The sequence below is a fragment of the Pteropus vampyrus genome, unplaced genomic scaffold, assembly GCF_000151845.1.
Source record: "Pteropus vampyrus isolate Shadow unplaced genomic scaffold, Pvam_2.0 Scaffold140, whole genome shotgun sequence".
Lineage (NCBI taxonomy): Eukaryota > Metazoa > Chordata > Mammalia > Chiroptera > Pteropodidae > Pteropus > Pteropus vampyrus.
The window spans coordinates 3,601,802-3,626,342 of record NW_011888921.1 but is presented as its reverse complement, the minus strand read 5'-3'; the positions used below and the strand labels follow the sequence as shown (position 1 = coordinate 3,626,342).

Here is a 24,541-nt window from a genome sequence, read left to right as displayed (position 1 = left end):
AGGTGGGGTGTGTGTGAATAAGAGTATATTTTTCTCCTCCTATATGGTAATCTCAAGCAAGAGACGTGCAAACTTAAGAGATCTGGATTTTAGAATAACCAAAACAAAACTCTACACCTGGGCCTCATGGCGTTTGAGGTATTCTGGCTGCCCTGTATCCTGATTAGTGAACTTAACCCGCTCAGGTGCTGCTCCAAGGTCTCAGAGCCAAAATGGGGCAAAAATGTCCACCTGAGAATTTCTTACTGCTCTTCTGCAGTGGAACGTGCAGATAAGACTATAGAAAAGAAGGGAAGGGAAAATGACTGGGAAGAAGCATTCCAGTGAGAAGCTGAAAGTGAAAGGAAATTCATGAAATTCTTGATAAAGGGCGCCACAATTTAGCAGGATTGACACCCTCAGGACTATCGCTCTGGGAAAGAAATCTTTAAGCTAAGACGCCAAACATTTAAAAAAAAAAAACACAACCAAAAAAAAGGGGGGAGGATTTTTTTAAGGCAGGAAGCGGAGAATAATTTGGAGAGCTAAATCTTCTCTCATCTTAAAAAAAGGGTCAGTAACTATTTTCGAAGCTCTTTTTCTCTATAAAACTGAAACAAAAAAGAGGTTTGAAAACAGATCAATGGTCTTTTTAGCCTAGGCTTCTTTCTTTGCTTCTAAATTGCTAAACTCACTTATTAGTTTTGGTAGCTGTTTTATAGATAGATTGCCTCATTCATTCATTCACTCATTCATTCATTCATTCAAGATCTCTGAGAACCAGATATGGTGCTTGGTGGAAGGAGTAGGAATAAAAACGCAGTCTCTTTTCTCAAGAGGACAACTGTGGAAGTGGACATGTAAAAATATCAAAGGAAGAGTTAGCAGCTAGAATTGATGTATGTAAATGAAGCACCAAAGCCTGTAAGGGAAGGCCAAGGGGGAGAGAGAAGGTTATACAGACGATCATTGCAATCTGTGATTCCAACATCAAATGAAAACCAGTTTTTGAAAAGAGTTGCATGATGATTCCTCAAATCGTAATTATAAGTGCCATGTTTTTCTGTTTGCAATGTAAAATTTGGCTTTTGGCTAAAGCTCTGTCAGAAATATGCATTAATAATGGCTACTACTATAATAAATTACTTAGATTTCTGTTCAGGGATAATTAATTTTTTAATAGTTTCATAAGCCATGACTTATAAATCATTGACTACTACTGCTTTATAACTACCACAAACCAAACACATAGCATTTGTTTTTCATTAATCGAAGTGTTGTAGAAATTAGGCTAATTTTTTTTTCTTTTCTTATTGATCTTTAGTTACAAGAAGAGTGACACATTTAATAGGCCAGTTGCTCCAGAGACCTTGCAGAGAAGCCTTAAATCAGAAGTAATCACTAACAATTAGATGTTGTTTCGATTACTTGTAGGGAGTACTTGTAACTAGTTTAGAAGTTCCTTGCATACGACTAACCATCTTAATGATGTGACATTATACTGAGAATATAAATAGTTCATTTCCTTGTAACTGCATTTTTGGTGATCAAATCAATACTTTGAACTTTACAAGATCCCCTTAAATTTTAACACAATAGATGGTACAAATAAGAAAATAAATTATTTTTCATGAACTTAACTCTACAACTTAGCTATCTATGTCTTGGCATTTGCTTAGTTTTCTAAGTGGAATTTAAACTTGTCAAAAATTAAACTGCGTTTCATGTAAAGTTTTCAAAGAAAAAACAAAAGCGAACAATTCAAACTTCTCTTTGGGAAAGCTTAATGAATGGCCTGTGGATGGGGGATGATTTTAGTCAATTCAGTTAACATTCACTCCTGTACATAACCTGAAAATGGGGAAAATAATGCAGGCCTACTATTCTAAAAAGTGGTTTTAGGAGCAAAATTTTAAAAACAAACAAACAAACATGAAAGTACATGGTAAATAATGAAACAAAAATTATTTCCAAAAAGCCAACGGAGAAACCAATTCCAATTCCCATCTCAAATAACCTCACCTCCAAAACAGGCCTCAGCTTCGCAGCCCATTAAGTAATTCAGTAAAAATTTAGAGAACACCTGTACCTATCTGGGGCTGTGACAGATGTCATTCTGCAAATCTGACTCACACCTCCAACAACTATCATGATTCTTCTACCCCACCCCTAAGTCACTCAACCTTACCCCAGCGTGTGGCTCATATTTCTAACTTGGCTATTCAGTTAGTCCTCACATACCACGTGTAGAACCTCAGATACACTGACATAAATAGAAAATTGAAACAGCACTAGTGATCTTCAAACGGGGCTCCACTTAACCACAGGTTTTCCTTGTGGAGGCAGGAATCTCTGTGGAGATATCCAATTTGTGTCTGTACCATCCCTCTGGGCCACCATCTTAAATCTGTGACTCTTTTGGAATAAAATATCAATACAAGAATTTCACACACTTTAAGAGTCTAAAAATTATCAAGTTTAGAAATCCTTAAGTCAATATATTTTTCCCATAGTAATAGTCTAACAAAATTTCCTATGAACTATAGAAAGAAATGCAGAAAGAATGGCATCCTTTATGAATGAGGAGGGGGTTCAGAATACCTGGTATATAAGTAACTTCTCTTATAAAAACAAAAAATAAACTATGGGACCTTTATTCAAATAGCCCCCTTTTTTTTAAAAAAAAGAAAACCTTTTACACAAGGCTATCTTAAAGTAAAACATCAAATCAATTCACATAAACAAAATATGATTTCAATCATGTAATGACTATGACAAACTTCCATAGTATGGTCTCGAACCATTATTTAAAGTACATTTGCTAATTTCCTATTACTCTCTAACACCAATGAAAAGATACCAGAAAGCAGTGACCTGGCTTTCACTTCCAGGAGACTGAAGTCAGACTAGGACTCTGGCCCTGAACAGCTGTGTGCTCTTGGGTTGGCTGTCCAACATTCTGAGCCGGTTTCCTCTTGGGTCATAAAGGGACAATATCACTTACATCACTGAATAACAGTGAAGATGAAAAGAGAGCCTACTGAAGTCTCTCTGGGGCCTAATACAGGGCCTGCCGTTCATCAGGCACCTTTAACCCTCTGCCACGGCAACCCCTCCCTGAGGTGGCTCTAGAGAAAAGCCAAGTCCACAGACAGCAAGCACCTTGCTTAGTTCCCTCCCTCAAATCCTCAAACCCGAAGTTCCCCTTTCTTCTCTCCCACAACGGCAGAGCTGTACCTCCTCGTTGTGAAGGTGGCTCGTCTTCCTATCGCCTCAGGACTTTTGCTCCAGGATGTCCCCCCAGAGAAGGGATGATTATGCAGTCCACCTTCTTCAGGCTCCTCTGGCTGGCTCCTTAAGCATGCAAACACATTCTAGTTTCTTTTTTAAAAAAAGAAAGGAAACTTCTTGGACTCCACCTCCAGGACAGTCCTATCTTTTGCCTCCCCTTCAAGGCCACTTCTTAAAAAGACTTGTTTGCTCTGACTGTCTCTGGGTCCTCACCTCCCACTCACTCCTTTTTTACTTTACTTTGGCTTCCAACTCCATCAAACTGAAGAAATGTTTGTCAGTAAATCACCAGTGATTTCCTTGTTGTTCCTTTCAATGGCCATTTCATGGTCCTTATTGCATTCCCAGCTCTGGGGGCAGGGACATCGCTGACCACACCCCTCTGAAAAACAGCTGGGGCGTCTGACACCTTCCGTCGCCTGCCTCACCTCCCCTAGTATCCTTTGTGAGTTTCTCCCTCTCTGGCAATTTCCCAAAAGTTAGTCTTTCTCAAGGCCCACTGATCGGCTCCTTTCTTCTTTTCTTCAACATTCTTTCCCTCGGTAAATTCATCCACGCTCATGGGGTCAGTCAATAAGATGGTCACATGGTTCACCCTTATTTTCTCAGCATAATTAATAGTGCTTCCCCCACATCCCAGTTTAGATGCAAACAAATTATATGGTCCCCTTGCCAATTACCATTTGTATGCAGATGATCGAATTGAGGTATTAAAGCACTGTGGCTGAGAGGGTGGGCCCTGGAGTCAACCCCCTGGGTTTATATCCTTTTCCACTATTTACTAGCCTCTGAGACCTTGAGCAGGTTAAGTAATCCCTCTGCACTTCAGAATAACACTATAGATTTCTTAAGAAGTAAGGATTAAATGAACATACGTAAAGTCGTTAGCGTGAGGTCTGGGACATTTTTAAGTGCTCAATAAATTTAGCTAGCCCAAACTTGTCTTCAGAGTTCCAGACATATTCAGGTGAGTAGAAAAAAGTTCCGGGGTGGGGCGGGTGGGGCGGGTGGAGCGGGGAGGAGTAATTTAGTCTCTGTGGGCCTCTTATCACTTCTAAATTCTCTAGATGCCCTTTTATCTTCCCATCGAATTGTGGCTGAATTCCTAAGATAATCTTGTGACCTTTGAACGATCTTCCTAAAGGTAAATATTGGTCCTCAGTGGGAATGATGGCAGCATATTCTTGCTGTGCATTTTCAGAGAGCATTGGCTGGTGATGAGGTGAAAATAAACTCTGCTTCTGAAACGCTTGGATCAAGTCATTTTTATTTTTCACGACTATGGCTGTTTCCATTATTCTGAAAACATCAAAATCCTCGAATGATAGCTTGGATATAGAACAGTTCAACTATTTCTTGGCAATAAAAGTTAAGATATAATTCTTGAAAATATACTTTAGAGAGGAAGATGTTGCAATATATTTTAGGAAGCTGAGCGCAGTGACCAATTTCACTTTTGCTTTAGATTTTACGGTTAACTTTTTTGCTTTCTATAAATTAATCTTTAAGAAAATTTTTGACTTTGAAACACTTTCTAAAATGGTATTGTTTTTACTTTATGTTTTCTCACATAAAATTTTATCGTCTCGGTTTTCAAATTTCATATCTTCACTTTCATTTGATATGCTAGCATAACTCCAATGTTTTGCATTTATAAACTTTGTTCTTTAACCTCAGCTATGATCCTTCCTTTTATGCATCTCCCCAAAGCCTGTGGGTGAACTATAGAGCTTGTATATATCCAGAGGGCTTTTTCTCACCTCTTATGTTTGCACTGCAACTCAGCATTGAAAGTTCCCTAATCCTTTCCTCTACTGAAATTCGGTTCCTTAAGACCCAGCTGAAATGCAATTCTGTCTGCGAGCCTTCTCTATTTTCCTAGACAGAAAAATCTCTCCTTCATCTAGCAGATGCCTCTATTTATCACGTGGTTCTGTTTTGTACTATAATTAACTGCCCAAGTCTCTTTCTACCCTAGTATATACCAGTTCTGAGTGGCAAAAGTGGATTTCACCCATCCTTGTACTCCTCACAGCCCAGTATTTTATGTATAATAGCATTCATTGAACATTTACTCTGTGCCAGGCCTAGTCTCTTCTCCCAATATAATGAGGTAGGAACTATTATTATCTTAATTTTATGGATGAATAAACTGAGGCTTGGAAGAGGTTATGTAAATAGCCCAAGGTCGTTCAGCGGCAGAAGGCAGAAGCAGTCTGTTACTGACAGTGAATCTTCTGATTGATTAGGTACGTTTAAGACTTTTTGTTGTTGTTGTTCCTTTAGGAGGAAATATGGTTCCAGAGTCTGAGCTTTTAAACTTAGCTATAAATATCTGTTGAAATTAAGAGGAAAAAAAATAGTCTTATCTAGAAAAAATATTTGCATGTTGTTTTCCTTTTTATTCTCTGTTCAAAAACAAAACAATGTTTTGTGCACAGCTTTAAATTTTTCTTGAGAAAAGAGAGAAGGTATGAAGTCAACTTAGGTCAATTTGCATCATACTAAGCTAATTTCTATTAATGTGTAAATGGAAAACTCAATGCTACACTAAATTATATTCGTGTTTCAAAATTTTTTATATTCATGCTGACTACTCTAGATTCTAACCAATGGTGGAATAAAAAGTCTCCGTGGTTGAAAAGGAAGGGCAATGGAGAGCTAATAATGACTAAATTGCTTTCAACTGATGAACAGGTTGGATTCTGAAAATTCTGTCTCCAAGAATGGCCACAAAAGCCCATTTAACCAGCAAACATTAAGCTGAATCAGCAGGCTGGAGTTTCTGTCACCCCCAGTGCTCATTTCACCTGTTTTCATCCTTAAATGGGAGAGATGATCCCTATGTTCCTCTAAGGAGATGACACAAGAGAGCTTCTAAAATGGATATTATTTTATCATCGTTGTTGTTAACAAGGTAATACCTGAATACTAAGTGCAGTAGTGTTTCTGTGGGAGGGGAGAGTTTTTTAATTTAAAATTGGGATTCTAAGGGCCAGTCTCAGCCTTGTTTCTCATCTACACTGTTTCTCAGAGGGATCTAGAAGATCTGGATTCCCACTGCTCTAATGTTATCAGTGGGATGGAGGATTTCCCCAGTTTTAAATCCTAGGTCTGGGACCAGGAGAAGGGACAAGGTCCATGAGGTGAGCAAGCTGACCGAACAGGATTCCATGCTCGGAAAATGACGCACGAACTAACTTCTGACACCAGGCTTTTCCCAACTCCTGCTTTCCTTGCTTCAGCTCTAAGTTTGGACCTGTGAGCTTCTCTTTGTATTGTCATATCCCGCAGAGCTCTCAGCTTCTCTCTAATCCGTCAGGAACAAAAATAAGTCAACAGCTCAGTACTGCCTATCCTAGAGTGAATTGGGAAATCAAAGGAAATGCTCCATAAACTATACACATGTTAATTATTGTTATTTCGAGCCACCTCGGCATTTTGTGGGAATGGGATTTAGTAGTTAAGGAAGTTTTCCAGTTAAACGAAATTTTTAACTTAGTAACACGAATTTAACTGGTTATTCGGTAATGTTATTTAGTACCCTCTCCAACAGCATGTTACACATTTCACCTGCTTACTTATTTATTCCCCTTAAGAATGCTATGAAATTGGTTCATTTTTTTTCTTTCTCCATTTTACACATTCGAAAATTAAGTTTGGCAGATTGAGTCATCTGCTCGAGGTCATCCATTTTATAAAAAGCAAAGCTGGGAGTCAAAACTGATGCCAAGCCTTTGTGGTCAACCACAACATACAAGATTGTACATACAACAGATGTTTCGCATCCTTTCTTGTTCACAACCTACTTTTTCTTTCCATGGTACTTTAGAGATTTAGTAGTTTATCAATCCTTCTCGTGAAATAACGGTTGTCTCTTCAGGCTGTTAAGTGAGGTGGGGTGGAGTGGGCTAGAGTGGTGATTCCTTCCTACAGTAAGTGCCCAAGGAATGAGGATGCCAAGAAAGGCTGGTCAGAAATGCAAAATTAATGCTTAAAATAAAATGGAAAGTACTTAATCATTAAAGTAACCAGTGATTAAAAATGTACCTCTCAGTTGATTCTAGATCTCGTCCCTAGACAGACTCCCTTCTTGGCTGTGGATCAGATTACCAGATCGAAGAGTCCAGAGAGCCTGGGCTGCAAGGCAGTTAAGTTCACCTCTGGGCGCTGCTACATTTTGTGAGCCAAGGTCTGGGGAGAGGATGCCATTTCCGGTGGCATTTGACACAAATAACACGAGTCAGCATTTACTTTCTTGCAATAGGAAGAGGAAGACTAATGACTGAAGCTTTAGTAATCGGCAAATATGAAAACGTAAAATGGTTAGTAAATCCAAAATATAGCATCTTCCTGGAATTTAGCACTGAGCTTGTTTTCAATTCATATTTCTCAATAATTAGGGTGTAACGTATATTGACTCTAACTTTGTTTTGTTTTCACGATTCAGCCCCTTTGGCTCTTATTACTCTAGCTTATATGGTGTATTCATAACAGAAAAAGCTATTAGTGTGGGGAAGGAGGGAAAGATGGTGAGCCGAGAGAAAGGGGAAGTGAGAAAAGAGAAGTGGGGAAATGATAAGAGGAAGATTGCTCTCTCTTAAAATTAATTTAGATTAAATTAATCCTGTATTTTTGTGTGATGCTCCTCCCCAAAGCGGAAGAATAGCTCATTCCACAGCTTCAGAAAAATATGTCAGGTAAACGCAGAGAGTGGCAGGCCAGGACAGTTTTCTGATTCCAACAGGTAACTGGAGGTGGGAAAGGGAAGTGCTGTTCTGATTGATGAGATATAGGTAAGCTTGGAGCTTTCTTTGCTTTTGTTTGGAAGGATGTGATTTGGAGGAGGAGGAATATCACCTCCCCTGTAAATACCAAGATGAAAGAGAAGGAAGAAATAAATCAGAAAAAAAAAAAAAAGAAAAAAAATGAGGAAATGAAGCTTAAAAAAGTTTTTTCTAAACAGTGAACCTTTTATAGATGTTTTAAACACTTTAGGATGGAGCATTTCTCCATTACATTAAATGGTATAAAATAACTAACAAGAGTAACAGGTTCCGAACAGCCCTGAAATGCATGCCCTATGCCTCAGTTTGTTTGTTTTTTTTTTTAAATACTGTGCTATTTGGGGAAGCTGGCCTATAAAGCAACACGGTTGTCTTTTCTTGAAAAATGTCATTTTACTTCACTTCATTAACTACTCAATATGCAGCTTAAAAATTAATCCTACATATTACACATTGTTTTGACTCCCTATATATAGCCATAAATCAAGGTATTTTGCATTTTTTTCATGAATTTTAATATAGTCATTATTGTGTCTTAAGGCAGGGCTTCATCTAGAACTCAACTGATAACTTTCGTATTTTAAAATTCGTAGTAGTCTATTACATAACTGAAAATTTGCCATTATTTGATTCTCGCGTTTCTGTAAATGAGTTGCAAATCTTTCCAGTTTTTTAGATTCCAGCTAATCTGTATAGTGTGAGAAGAAAAGAGCAATCTAGGGGAGGATGACTACAATTCACATAATCATCACAAGACCGGAGAACAGAGGGATTGTAATAATGCAAATGATAATCTTGATTATACTCTTTAAAATAAAGTTAAGACCAAGCAACATATTTTCTACTGATTTTCTTACTTCCAAGAACTTATTATGATACATGGAGACAGTTAACTATTGATTTTCTGGCCCCATTTCCTGTTCCTGAGTTCAGTGTGCTGGCTTTCTTTATTATCCACCAAACTTGGCTTTTTCCCAAAAGGTAATGAAAACTTACGCATGTATAATGCTTTATACTTAGAATGTGCTATCTCACAGCAGATCTCCCTTCGTAAAGTAAGGCGAGCACTAATTATTATCTTTATTTTGCAGATGGTAAAACTGAGGCCCTGAAAGAGTTGGAATGACTGTCACCTTGATGAAGCAGTGCAGGGACCTGGAGCGCTTCTGAGTGCAGTGTGTCATCTTCTTTGCCTTCTAAGTGGGAGGCCAGACAAGGCACACTGCTGTTATTGTCATTCTTAAGTTATTTTGCTTATTTTGAGAAGGCATTTAATGCACATGGCAGAAAACTTCAAAAGGTACAAGGGGCATGAATGAGAAGTAAGTCTCCCTTGCTTTCTTGTTCCCTAATCCCTCTTTTTTCCTTCTAGAAGCAATACTGTCACTGACTTCTTGTCTATTCTACTAGAAATATTCTATACAAATATTTTAAATCTCTCTGAAATATTTTATTCTCTCTTCTTAAAAGTGACATCTGGGTAATGAAAAGTGATCTGATTCTGGATATATTTTGAAGGTAGAGGTGATAGGATTTGCCTGGGGAGAGAAGGTGAGGTATAAGAAAAGGAGAGAAAACAAAAAAAGCTCCATGATTTCTGGCCTGAGCCACAGGAAGGATGAAGTTGCCATTTACTTAGATGGAGAAAATTTGAGAGAAACAGGTTTGAGGAGTGGTCAACTATTTGGTTTTGGGCTTGTTACATCGAAAATGCCTTGTGCACATCTGAATTGAGATGTTGAATGGGGATTTGGATAGACAGACAAGTGTGGAGCTGAAGGGAGAGACTAGAGGTAACAATTTGGTTTGGATGCTATCACCAGTGGCGAATGTGAAGCTAGAGCAGAAAAGAGGTCCGAATACGGAGCCCTGAGGCATTCCAGGTGGAGGAGGTCAGAGAGATGAGGAGGGACCCATAAAAGAGACTGAGATGGAAGAGTCAGTGAAGCAGGATGAAAACTAGTGGAGTGTGAAGTTCTGGAAGCCAGGAGCAGAAGTGTTTCAAGAGGGGACTCACAAGAGGGATTGTCTGTGTCAGAGATAATTGATAAGTAGAGGAGGATGTTTGACCATTGACTGTAGTACAGAAGACATTGGTGACCTTGAAAGAATGTTGGGGACAAAGGCTAATTAGAGTGGTTAAGAGAGAATAGGAGAATTGGAGACAGTACCACTGTCCAGGAGTTTTACTATAAATTCAGTTTCTCTTTATAATAAAGAGAAACTATAAATTCAGTTTCTCTTTATAATAAAGAGAAACTGAGAATGAGAAAACAGCTGGAGGGGGAAATGAGGTTAAGAGAGTTTTAATTTCTTTTATGATAGTAACAGTAATAGCATGTTTATTTGCTTATGAGAATGATTCCGTAAATAGAGAAAAACAACTGATGCAGGAAGAATGGGGGGAAATTACTGGAGCGATGTCCCTTGAGTTGGTGAATGGGGTGGGATCTAGTGCCCAAGTGGAGGAGTTGGCTTTGGACAGGAACACGGATGTTTCAGCCAGAGAAACTATGGGGGAAGACCGAGTACAGGCACATGATGCTGGTGCAAGGGGAGGTGTGGAGGTGCCAGCTTGTGGGGGTTTTCCTGATTGGGTTTTCTCAGGGAAATATGCAACAAGGTCAAGGTCATCAGCTAAGAGTAAACCTGGGGAAGGTGGTATCAGAGGTTTGAGGAACAAGAAGATATGGAATACTCACCTAGGAGATGGGAGAGGCTGTAATTATTGAGCAGCATGGTGACCCGCTTAAACCTGGGAGCCTTTATTTGAACTGAGAGTGTGCAGCATGCATGTTTGTTTTTTGCTAGCCTATTTCAGCCACATAGGTGCAGGTGCAGAATAGGCAAAAATTGTGTTTAGTCAGGATTTGGGTTTTGCCTTTTGGTTTCTATTATTGTATGCTAAATGCCATTGCAAATTTATAATTTATTTTAAGCCATAATTTGTTTAAAACCAAACCCATAAAAGCCAAATATTTTAGTCAGCAAAAAATATTCTAAATATAAGGGCAAAAATAATGTATCTTTTTATATTAACAACTCTTTAATAGCTCCAGCCACAGATCAATTGAAACTTATCTTTATAAAGCCACTATCATCTTATCTACATTTTCTATTTCAAGGATTACTATTATTTTTCTTATCTTCTTGGAACAGAGTGCTTCAAATGGGCCAGAAATCAAACCACTAAATATTTACTTAAAAAATGAACTTATTTCAGCCAGCTGGTGTGTGTTTGTGTTAAAATCTATGCCTGGCCACCTTAAAAAAAGGACTAAATTTGGCAAATCATAAAACAATATGTGTTTTCTTTGCTTGTATGACTTGAAACAGTCTACATATTCTTGATAATTTCTCTTCAAAACACATGCATTTAGCAGTTTCAAGCACATATGAGTAATTTGCTTCTTTTGGAGCACAAATACTTTTCTGATAGTATATGAAGAATATTGAGACTCAGGATTAAAACTTCTCACGAGTTCACTTTAATAACTGAACTAAATTCTGCGCTAAGTCAGTGCATGCAAGCTTTGGTGCTGTTGAGGAGCGAGGTGCTGTTGGACTAAGAACCCGCCTCCTGAGTCTTGGGCCCATAGTCCCAGAACCACATTTCATGACTTTCAGGGGGAAAAAAAAAAAGGTTATAAGCCTTTTCAGAAAGAATAATTTAATACCCTAGCAGAATTTGGCCTTGAATTATTTATTTAGCAAACTCCCTCACCTCTAAATAATACTAAATTTTGTTAGAAGACTCCAAACCACTGGTTTAGTTTTCTGATTCCCATTCTCTCTCTTTCTTTATCTCTTTCACCATCTTAACGATTTTTAAGTGTATATACTTCAGTAATGTTAAGTGTATGCACATCGTTGTGAAACAGACCTCTAGAGCTTTTTCATCTTGCAGATCTGAAACTCTACATCCATTAAACAACAACTCTTCCTTTGTCCCTCTCCCCAGCCCTTCGTAATCACATTCTACTTTCTGTTTCTATGAATTTGACTGCTTTAGACACCTCGTAGAAGGGAATCATACAGTATTTGTCTTTTTGTGACTGGCTTATTTCACTTAGCATAATGTTCCCAAAGTTCGTACATGTTGTAGTGTGTGACGGAATTTCCTTCTTTTTTAAGTCTGGATAATATTCTATTATCTAGTTTTCTAAAGTTCACTTGATGACCACATCTCAGATACTCTATTTATGTTTTATATTACCAGTTAGTTGACTGAGCTATTTATTAGTTGCAACAAATTTTCCTTTTTTCAATCCACGTTAGCATAAACTATACAAAAATAAAGAAGCTTCATCGTAGCCCAGAAATATGCTAGTAGCATCATCTCTTTCCTAATCAGAGAGGGTGGCAAAGAGTCTTCCTTTACCTTTCACATTCATGATCTGCATTTTTATGAGACAGACACATTAACCAACTAAGCCATAGAGCCACCACAATCTACATTTTTAAAATTTCTTTTTAAAATGCCTTTTTATTTCCAACTTGTCATATTTGAAAGTGCTATTCGCAGCATTGTCAGCTTTTAAAATCTGGATATTTCAAAAAACAGCATGCTTATAAGTGGCATTATAAATTAATTCTAACCATGATAACATTATTTTTTGCTAAAATCAAAATGCTAACCTACATATATTTGCATGGAGAGATTATGGATGCAATGATTTTTATTTTCAAATCTCTCTGAAACTCGGTTATACAACATTTATAAAGAATAAGTTCCAATATTTTAAATGATATTAATTGCTAAATTCCTGAAATGAAGTTGCTTTGTCCAGGGAGGTGGAACTTGCTTAATGTTTTTGATGCCCACTACTCTTCCTTTCTGCCTTCATCAGATGAACTCTCACTCAGTGCTTCCATCGGCCAAACCCAGTGGTTGAACCCCAGGATATGAGGTTGAGTGAAACATGGTCTCTGTGTTCAGGAGCTCACAGTCAGTGAGGGAAAAACACTGAAACAGAGGATTATTCAATGCTGGAGATGCAATTATGGCCTATGTTAGGGTATCTCTTCTGTTTCTAAATAGGATTTTTAAAGTTTTACTGAAAATGACTGAAAATAACACTGTAAACAGTGGCTTCCGGTCAGACTCTTTTCAGATGAATATTTGCTTTGTAAATAAAATGATTGACCCAAATTGCATCATTCGTTTTATAAATCAGTTGTGTAACACTGTCCTCATTCTTCTGGTAAAATACCAGGCTTAGAATATTTTTCCAAATTATTTGCACAAATAATGTTACTGGTTATTTTCTCATTGCCTTCCTTTCTTTCACCTTTAGGATAATTCTTTCCTTAATATATTTCATTGTAGAATCTCTGAGATATATTTACATAAATGAAGATGGAGAATTATAAATTACTTTCACTTCTCCGAATCTGATGTTTACCAGTTTAATTAACCTCTAACTGTAAATCTTTGACCCATATGTCAGTATTCTATTTTCTTAGTCATGATTTCTAAGTGACGCCTAACAGTCACCTTATATTTTGGTCTCAGGACAAAAGACTCTGTGTTTATTTTCTATATATGCATTTATTCTTGGTGATGCATGCTAGTTAAATCATCAAGTAGTTTTAAAATACATGACAAAAATAGCTGAGAATAAAGAAATGTCTCTTTGTTGCTGATTGAATAAACTCTGTGACTGTGCCAGGATCCAATTTAAAATAAATTCAAGACTAATTATCTTATTCCTCAAGCTCGTTCCTCTTTTCAGTAAGTGAAGTCAATATTCACTTAGTTGCTCCACGACAGAAATTGCAAGATCATCTGTGATTCCTTCCTTGCCTTCATCCACCGGAAGCAGAGTAGATTCTATCTTCTCTGCTCAAGTCCACTTCTCTTCCTACAGTTTCCACCTTAGTTCAAATCTGAAATCTTACTGTGGCTTCCTAATTTATCTTCCCACATATGTTCTTTTCTTCTTCCACCCCATTTTCTAACCTGCAGTCTTTGCTGTTTCTAAGATGCAGATCATCTAATTTCACTTCCCTTTCAGAGACTGAATTAACTTGTTAAATCATGTCAAAATCTTTCTGAAAATACCAACCCTTCTGCCTTTTCTTAATCAGGCATAATAGCCAGATACATAGCATTACCTCTGTGAGGGCTGAAGATCCCAAATTGACAAGGCATCTGGGTTCCCTTGGATCACAATAATAACGAACACTTACTGAGTATACTATTCTGAGTCCTTTAAATGTATTAACTCTTTTACAAAATCGACAATAATAATTATTGCTTTCATTTATTGGGAGTCTATGTTCCAGACATCATATGTCCATTTTTAACCATCCTGCAGGGTAGATATTCCTGTCTCCAAGAGGAATATGAAATGAGGGAAAGGGCTTCCTAGAGGGTCGGGTTTTGCCCCAGGCCAGTCAGCTAGGAAGTAGCAGGGTCTGGATGTAGCCCAGGTCCTCCTGCCCCTGCTCTCTGCCCATCCCCAACACTGGGCGCCTCACTGCCTCCTAGACAGGTGCCATTTTCATGCTTCATGCTTATAGTGGTGCCACATAGAGAATGGTGACATAAATGGAAATTAAAACATTATGGCAAAGTCAAGCACACTGTTTTGTTATTACCTTTAAGGAAATGAAAGCTGGGGCTGAACTGACAGCACCAAGTCCATCACTTAGCATGTCACTGCTTTGGTTTCAGGCAAGTGTCTGGTGACGGCAGGCTCAGAAGTCCTTGAGACCCTGGGACATTTTATTCAGATTGCTTATACTTCTCAGAAAAAAACCCCAGCAAAATGTAGGGTATTATTCAGATAGCTGTATTAGCCCACAGAATGAACGAGAATCTGTCTTTTGCAGAGTTTGATTAACCACAGACTTAAATTTTAAGAGGAAGTAGGCAAAGAAAAAAAATCTACGAACCTTGCCCATCATATGCTGAATCTGTTAAAGAAAACTAGAGAAAGAGCTTATTATTTCTTTAAATGGAAAAGCTCCAAAAGGGGGAAAACTCCAAATATTTTGTCCGAATAAATTCTCTCAGTGGTTGTCTTAAGATAGGGAATGTATTCATTGATGGCTAGGGACCAGGATCCAGCTCACAAGCTTGATGCAATCTTTACCTGTGGTTGTGTCTGATAATGAGGAATGCATACTTACATGTTCATGCAAGGACGACTTCCTTATTGTCATGTCCCTTCATCGCTTGGTCCAGAGGAAGAAGGAAGAGAGGTCAGGGGGTATGCCCCACTGTCACTCGTGCTGAGAGGAGGAAAAGGCAGTTGGGAGTTCCTCTTGGCCACTTGCCGATCTGTTGGGTCATTCTTGTCCTATCAGGAGAGAGACAGCACTTCCGTCAGTGGGCTTGGGTGGGGGCAGCAGACTCAGCCAGCTGGCAGGCATGCCCTTGTGGCCTCAGACTGCTCTGTAGAGGTGGCTCAGGGCTTCCTCTTTCAGAAGAAATTACGTATTGTCTGCCAGCTCGCTCACTTCATCTCAACCAATCCAACTTGCTTACTCAGACCGACGTTGGTATTATACTAATCATTTATTTTACATATTTAGGACAAGACTTAAAACTAATTTAGCTCTCAGTCTGTCACCTTCAGGCTAAAGTCCCTTATTTGTTGGTGCTTTGACCATGGGGTACCACCTAGGACCTGAAAAGATTTTTTTCCTGAAGGTCCTCAGTTAGAAACCACCAGGGTAACCTCATCTACACCTTCTCTTAATGAGATTTTTTGGTAATTGTTTGTTAATATCCCATTCAAAGCACCTTCCAACTTGAACATTCGAACCTTCCAACATTTTACTCCAGTGCAACAAAGTTAGCTTCAGCTCCAGTTCTGAATGAGTCTGTCAAAATCCCTGGCCATTCAGACACCCAACTGCTCCCATAACGGGGAGCAGACACTGGCTAAGCCATCTAGTTACCTGGGGGTACTGGAATTTAGGGGTGCAGCACTCATGACCACACTCAGATCTATTTCTTCACTTTAAAAATATATATATATAAGGTCTTTCAAGAAATCTACGATTTTTAAATCAGTTCATATAAAGAGAGAGTGCACAAACTGAAACCGAACTTTTGCCTTGTCTCCAGTAGGCTGAATGAGAGAGGAGGCAGAGCAAAAACCCTAGGCCTGATACCAACTATTGATAACATCATAGTTAAAATGGACTGACAGTGTTTTTTGTTCCTTTTTTTTCTTTCTTCTCCCTTCTTCTCTCCCTCCCTTTCCTTCTTTTTCATAAAACAAACAAAAAATAATGACAACAAAAACTATCAGTTAAATTAGGGAGAAAACTGAGCTAGGATATTCAGATTTTTTTATACTGAGAATGAATGAATATATAGCATTTATTGCTAAATTAGAAGGAAATGTTATGGCTCATCTATACATATCAGCTTATTTGCAGACAGTGAGGCAGCAAATGAGGAGGAGCAATTAGAGCCACCAGAACCTTTACATTTTAGCTGTATGATCTGCCTCTCCTGGTCTGTAGGTAGTAGTGGATTGAAGAACTAGGCAGCGAACTAAGACTGGGGATAAATCCAGAGCATAATACAAACTCCAAAAACACCCAGATGTCCGAGAACTAGAGCAAGAGCTGGGCAACTCCAAAAGCTGTAGAGATTAGATACAAAATATAAGAGAATAAATGGGTAGGGTCTGTTCTTTGTATGTACACTCACTTTGCAGATTAAACATGCATAAATAGTCTCTACTTCCTCCAAGATTATAGTGTATATTTTTCTTGACATTCTTCAAGTTCTTATTATATCTCTTGTTTTGCCACTTCTCATGGAAAGAGAAAAATACCTCTATACCACAAGGAAAAAAACAAATAAAAAGTATAATGGTAAACGAACATTAACACTCAGCCTCAGTGTTGGTGCAATAGGGAATAGAGGGGATTGTGGCAAACTGGGGAACACATGTGCTATTTAAGTGAGCAGTAGCCACTTCTAGCAGATTGCTTCATGGGGAAATATGGCCTCAGTATTGCCAGCTATTCTAATTTTTCAAAAAGAAAAGATGTAAATATAGATCTTTTTTATGAGATATATTCTGTTTTTCAAACATTGGCTAAAAAAAAAAAAAAAAAAAAAAAAAAAGGACCGTATTGGTAAAACCAAACATCTTTGCAGTTATTGTTTTTATTTCTGTCTAGACAGTGAAGGATTCAAATTCAAGCAAACATCTGGGAATCAGGGACAACACAGAATCAGATCAAATTGGGGCAGTGAATAGGAGACCAGGAAGCAGAAGCTACAACAGTGCCAGGGATAGAGAATTCTGAAACTATCCTTCCCTCAAGAACACTTTCCTGTCTAGCTATAGCAGGAGCCAGTTTCCCAGGCAACGTCCAGTCTGGCATAGCCCGAAAACTTATGTGCTTCTGCAATGCAGCATCTCTTTTCGATAGGCCAATTTTGGCACAATTTCTCAGAGTCTTGCCAAGCCAAGAATGGAAGCTAAGATGGTGTATTGAGTAGCAGCTCCCTGTCATGGCAAATTTTAACACTTCTCTTAAGTACAGAATTCTTAATGAATTTTAATTTCTTAGTAGCTCATTGATATCAGCTTCTTAAAGCCTTAACGCCTCATAAGTATCTTTTAGTTGTTGTTTTTATTTTATTTGTGGTGCTTACAATGAATACAGATGATTGGGTATATTTTAACACCAACATACTGATACTGTAGTTGATCTGATGGTTTTTAATATTTCTTCACAATTGGGTAGAGCTCGGTGGTCTGTTTTCAGATAGGTTCTCAGGTTTACTCAAAGATGAACTTAAAAATATTTGTTTTCTTTGTAAGGAATAATAATAATAAAATACTATAGGGCCATATTAATAACCATACTACCTAGAACTTTAGAAAGGCTTCCAGATAACTTCAGACAAATATCTATTTTGTTTTTAAGGGCACTTGGGAAATAGAATTTAAATGAACCACTGTGCTTTTTAATCCACATCACATGTGCCCTTTACTGTTTAACTGTCGTTATTTTTTTTCCTTCTTATTCGATAACAAGATAGTTATCAGTCTAATGTAGCAGGGGAATGCCATAGGCACACTGGATCTTGATATCAGCAAGGCATTTGGCAATGCCTGTTATCATAGCCTTATAAGTAAGATGGAGAAATACATATGGGCTTGATGACAGCATATTTTAGTGCATTCATCGTTAGTCATCTACATTCAACATTTGACACATCATTCAACATTGATTTAGCAAATATTTATAGGGTACATACTATGTACTAGGAACTGCTGTGGTCTACAGATATGGGAATAAATATTAATTCTTTTTTCTCAGTAGAGGGCACTGAGAAGCAAAGAGAGGTTTTAAAGAAGATATGTGTGTGTGTGTGTGTGTGTGTGTGTGTGTGCGCGCGCGCGCGTATGAATTATATATACATATATGTATAAATATATATGCAATTTAAAAAACATAACTAGCCTTGAATGAAGAATATTCACCAGCAGTGAATATTGTAATATAAAAATAATTTTGAAATGTCATCGGTGAAACATGTTATATCATTATATATAATATCATATAATATATATTAATTAATAGACTGTTTTAGAGCAGTTTTAGATTTATAGAAAAAGTATAGTGTTCCCATATATGCTCTCCATCCCTCCAAATACCTCAATTAGTAAATTTTGCATTAGTGGAGTACACTTGTTAAATTGATGAACCAATATTGACATATTATTTTAACCAAAGTCTTAGTTTACATTAGGGCTCACTCTGTGTTGTATATTCTATGGGTTTGTACCCACCACATTTCATAGTGTCATGTATCATTATGCATCACTATATCATGTATCCACAGCTACAGTATCTATACAGAATAGTTTTACTAACCTAAAAATACTTGTGCTGCACCTACTCATCCTTCTCTTCCCTAGCAACCTTGACAAACACTGATCTTTTCACTGTCTCTATAGTTTGCCTTTTCTAGAATGTCATATACCTAGTTGGAATCATTAAGTATGTAGCCTTTTCTGACTGGTTTCTTTGACTTAGTAATATGCCTCTAAGCTTCATGCATGTCTTTTCATGGCTTGGTAGTTCATTTCATTTTGCCACTGAATACTATTTCATTATGTGGATGTGCTACAGCTTGTTTATCCATTGACCTATTGAAGGACATATTGGTTGTTTCCATGTTTTTGAAATTATGATAGAGCTGTTATAAACATTGAAATGCAGGCTTTTGTGTGGCTATAATTTCCCAATTATTCGGGTAAGTACCAAAGGAGCATGATTGCTGGGTTGTATGGTAAGACTAAGTTTAACATTGTAAGAAACTGTCAAATTGTCTTCTGAAGTGGTTGTACCATTTTGCATTCCCACCAGCTATGAATGGATGTTCCTGTTGCTCTACATTCTTGCCAGCATTTGATTTTGTCATTGTTTTGGATTTTGGTCTATCTGATAGTTGTGTCATTGTTTTAGTTCACGATTCCCTAATGACATATGATGTTGAGCATCTTTTCATGTGCTTATTTGCCATCTATATTTTCTTTGGTAACATATCTGTTCAGATCTTTTGCCTGGTTGGGTTGTTTGTTTTCTTATTATGGAGTTTTGAGAGTTATTTACATTTTGGATACAAGTTTGTAAAGCAGAAGTTTTTACTTTTAATGAGGTCTCACTTATCAATTTTTCTTTCATGAATTGTGCTTTTGCTGTTGAATCTAAAAACTCACCGCCAAACTCAAAGTCACCTAGATTTTCTCCTATTCTATCTTCTAAGAGTTTTAGACGTTTATATTTTACATTTAAGTCTATGATCCATTTTTGTGAAAGGTGTAAGGTCTGCGTTGATTATTCCTTTCATCATCATCATCATCATCATCATCATCATCATCATCATCATTATTACATGGGCATATCCATTTGTTCCAGCACCATTTGTTGAAAAAGCTATCCTTTCTCCACTGAATTGCTTTTACTACTTTGTCAATGATCAATTGATTATATTTGTTTGGGTCTCTTTCTGGGCTCTTTATTTCATGCCATTGATCTGTTTGTCTATTCTTTCACCAATACAACACCATTATAGCTTTATAGTAAGAATTAAAGTCAGATAGTGTCAGTTCTCTGGATTTGTTCTTCTTCAATATTATGTTAGCTATTGTTAATCTTTTGCCGCTCCATATAAACTTTATAATTACTTGGTTGATAGCCACAGAATAACTTGCTGGGATTTTTATTAAGTTTGAGTTGAATCTGTAGACTGACTTGGAAAAAAATGATATCTTAACAATATTCAGTCTTTTTATATGTGAGCATGGAATAACTCTCTATTTATTGAGATCATCTTTGATTTCTTTCATCAGAGTTTTATAGTTTTCATCATATAGATACTGTGCATATTTCTTTAGCTTTATACTTAAATATTCCTTTTTCTTTTTTTTGGTGAATTTAAATGATATTGTGTTTTAAATTTCAAATTCCAGTTGTTCATTGCTAGTATATAGGAAAGTAATTACTTTGGTATATTAACCTATATCTTGTAACCTTGCCATAATCACTTATTAGTTCCAAGAGTTGTTTTTTTGTCAATTCATTGGGATTTTCTATAGACAATCATGTTATTTTTGAGCAAAGACAGTTTTATTTCTTCCTTCTCAATCCATGTGTTTTTTCTTTCCTTAAAAAAAAAAAAAAAACTTATTGCATTAGTTAGGACTTCTATACAATGTCAAAAGGGAGTGGGAACAAACATCCTTGCCTTTTTCCTGATCTTAGGGAGAAAGCATCTAGTTTTCATTAAGTATGACATTAAGTGTAGGTATTTTGGAAATGTTCTTTATCAAGTTGAGGAAATTCTCCTCTATTCCTATTTTGTTGAAGTTTTTAAAATTATGAATAGATATTGGTTTTTTTTTTCAAGTGACTTTTCTACATTTATTGATATAATCACAAACTTTTTTCTTTAGACTGTTCATGAGATCAATTACATTAATTGATTTTCAAATGTTGAACCAGCTCATATACCTGGAATAAATCTCACTTCATCATGGTCTGTAAATCTTTTTATACATTGTCGGATTTGATTTGCTAATATTTTGTTGAGAAATTTTAAATCTATATTTATGAGAGACATTGGTTTATAGTTTTCCTTTCTTTAATCTAATTTTGCTGTTAAAGGAATGTTGGAGTCATACAATGAATTAGGAAGTATTGCCTCAGCTTCTACTTCTGGAAGAGATTGTAGAGAATTGCTATCAGTTCTTCCTTAATTGTCTGGTATAATTCACCAGTAAACCCATCTTGGCTTTGTACCTTCTGTTTTGGAAGATTAGTAATTACTGATTCTTTTTTTTTTAATAGATATAGGTTTATTCAGATTGTCTATTTCTCCTTGGTATGAGTTTTTGTATATTAGATCTTTCAAAAAAATAGTCTACTTCATCTAAGTTATCATATTTGTGGTCATAGAGTTGTTTATAATATATCTTTATTATTCTTTTAATGGTTATGGGGTCAGTAGTGATGGCCCTTCTTTCATTTCTCATGTTACAGTAATTTGTGTCTTCTCTTTTTTTATATATCATTATATTTTAATGTGCAATTTTTATTACAAGTGAGGGCAGATAAGTTTCCTTTTAGCCAGTTTTATTTCTGTTATAAAATGCCAATTTATGTATTTTGCCTGCTTTTCTATTTTATCCAAGGTTTATTATGTATTAAATATGTTAACCTTTTGCTCTAGCGTACATGCTGCAAATGCTTTATTCTAACTTATTATTTTCCTTTTAATTTTGTGTTCACATTTTTCATACACGAGCTTTAGAGAAAGTCTTTCGGTATTTTTTAATTGTTTCTTCTTTTGTTGTGCTAAATAAAACCTAACATTTACTGATTATTTACTGTATCAGGCATTACATATAAAGTGATTTACATATATTATCTAAGTTAAACTTCCAACAATCCTTGTGGTAAGTACTATTATCCTCATTTTATGTATGAGAAAACTAGGTACAAATAGGTGAGAATCCTGTTTCAGGTGAGCACAAAACTCGGACTCGATGCTAGGTACTGTAATACTGGAGACTTAGCCCCTAAACTCTACTGCCTCCTAGCAATGCATTCCCACTTGAATATGGTATGATTTATATACAGTTTTCAATGGATTTTATGTTTTTCTAAAGGGATGCTCATAAACATTCTATTTTGAAAATGTGAAGATTTCAAATTTCAAAACATATGGCTAGCCCTTGCAAAATAAAAAAAAAATTCATTTAGTTTGGATTTGGAACTGATACATTCCCTTATTTGACTGATCTTGTGGAAAATTGGATTGATAGAATATTGGAAAATGTGGGAAGAATTGTAATAGAGACAAAGAAAATTTAGCAAATTTTAAAAAACAATTATTAACTACAGGAAAAAAACGGTAAAAAAAAAATATAATCCCAGTGCATTCGACATTAAATTGTGAATACTGTTGCCTCGATATGTAATATTAAACTGTACTGGGACTGCTCTAAGCAGTCTTGTTTCTGGATTTTACTGCAACATGTTACAGGAAATACATCTTCTATAATATAATACCAACCCCTCCTCTATCCACCATCATGTAGTTTTTTTGGGAGTTCTTTCCTCTAGATGAGGAAGACAATCAGAAGAAAAAGGAGTGTAGGTAGAGGGAAAAGAAATAGTCTGTATTACAGCCATCAACTTTTAGATGGCATTGACTTGTAAACATAAGGAATATGGAAAGAGATTATTTCATTTTCTCATGATTCTCATTTCCTCCTTGAGACATAGCTCCAACTTTTAGAAATATTCCTAAAGAATAATTCCAAAAGACTAAAACAGGTCTCTTTTTCTCTCATACAAGAACACATTTCTTCATTTAACAAGTTAAATATATAGTGCTAATAAATAATTCACAATACTCAAAATGAAGACAATAACTTTCAGTGGAATTGCAAAACAGAATAAAGAGCCAGTCTCATTTTTGAAGAGAACAATTTCATTTACCACATAATATTGCCACAGCATATCTTTCCCTGCCTCATTAAAACTCTGGCCATATATTGCTGCTTTTCCCATCTAAGGAACATTCATTCTTTAAATAGAACATGGAACTCCTACCAGTGTGACCTTTCTGCTTGGCGGTCATCTGAGAATATTAACTAGAGTACTTTGTTCCACGGTTCTCAGAAGAGCAGGAGACCTTAATATTCATAGAAGCTTCATTGTTGAAAAAATTGAGCAGTCTGCCAAAAATGACTGACTTCCTTTGTTCTGAAGAAGTTTCTCTTGTGTTTGCAAGAGGTAGATAGCAAACAGACATTTATGGGTTGGGTCTAAACTAGTTCTAGTACTTGTAAAAAGTCCCACCCCCTGAGATGACGCAGGCAGTGGGAAGACATCTGTTTCAGGAGCATGGGAGGAAGTTATCTGAAGGATGCTGGCAGCAAAGGACAAGCAGCCAGAAAGGTCTTAATACAATGTGATGAAGTGTTTCCACAGGTGTCAGAGCACGGCAAAAGGCATCAATAGCATGTGATACTTATTCAGTGTCAAGGTAAGTAGGCAGGAAACCTAGTTTGACTGATCTCGTGGATGCAGCTTAGTGAGGGCAAGAACAAGGCAAGGGCCCAGCCCTGGAGAGACTGAGTAATGAAATGTGTTAAAAACAACAACAACAACTCAGGAAGACAAGTGCAGTTATCACAATTGGGTCTGAAATGGCAGACTCTGGAACAAACTGGTGAAACGTAATCAGCAAATGAAGTTAGACTGTTGGAGACTATCTGGTTGCCTCATACAACTTATAGGACTAGAGCAGTGTGCTGATCCTCATAAGGAAATTTATGTCACAGGGTGAAAATACAATTCTATCTTCCCAGTGAACCAAGCTACTCGGGGCTGAGTGCATGGAAGCATGTCTTTATTACTAAAGGAGATGATAAAAAATGCTTGTAGTTTAAAAAGGTAATCCATAATTTTAAATTTTTTTATTTTGGAGGTCAGCCAAAATTCCAAATCTTCTACCTTATCTATCATAGTAATCCAGGTGAGTAAAGGTGGTCTGAATTATGGTGGTGATCGAGGGGATGGGGACAAGGTGAAGGACTGAACAATGACTAAAGTAAAGTGGGGGAATGGGCAAGAATCACGAGCAGGGAAATATTATAGAGAATGGCTTCCTGGTGTTAAAAGATAAACTGAGGCATATGAAAAATTTAGAGTTTATTTGAGCAAAAATCAATTTGAATGGGGCATCGCCAACCCAGAAGTGGTTAGTTAGCAGTGCTCTACCAAAGGGAGCTCTGGGAGAGACTATAGAGAACAAAGAAACAAACCGAGGAAGTTATTTATTGGCTATAGCTTAAAGCCTGGCTGGCTGTTTGTGATTGGTTGTCTTTAGCATTTTGATTTCATAACCTTGAGACATTTATAGGCTTAGATTTTGGTTTGCTTAAGTAGGCTACCATAGCATTAGAGCCACTTCAGTCTAA

The 24,541-nt window shown here is 36.8% G+C and overlaps 1 protein-coding gene across 15 annotated transcripts in view; it reads right to left on the bottom strand.

Annotated features, from left to right (window-relative positions):
• PCED1B (PC-esterase domain containing 1B) overlaps positions 1–24,541 on the bottom strand; it is a 151,747-nt gene that overhangs the window by 42,508 nt on the left and 84,698 nt on the right. For 6 of the 15 annotated variants that reach the window (XR_002782323.1, XR_002782325.1, XR_896357.2 and 3 more), the window contains exon 3: positions 15,195–15,364. Coding sequence is in view for 5 of the 15 variants with exons in the window: in XM_011368196.2 (XP_011366498.1) it covers positions 15,195–15,202 (8 nt within the window). In the remaining 10 variants the exon portion in view is untranslated. The other 9 variants (XM_011368194.2, XM_023535505.1, XM_011368195.2 and 6 more) reach the window with 6 other exon arrangements.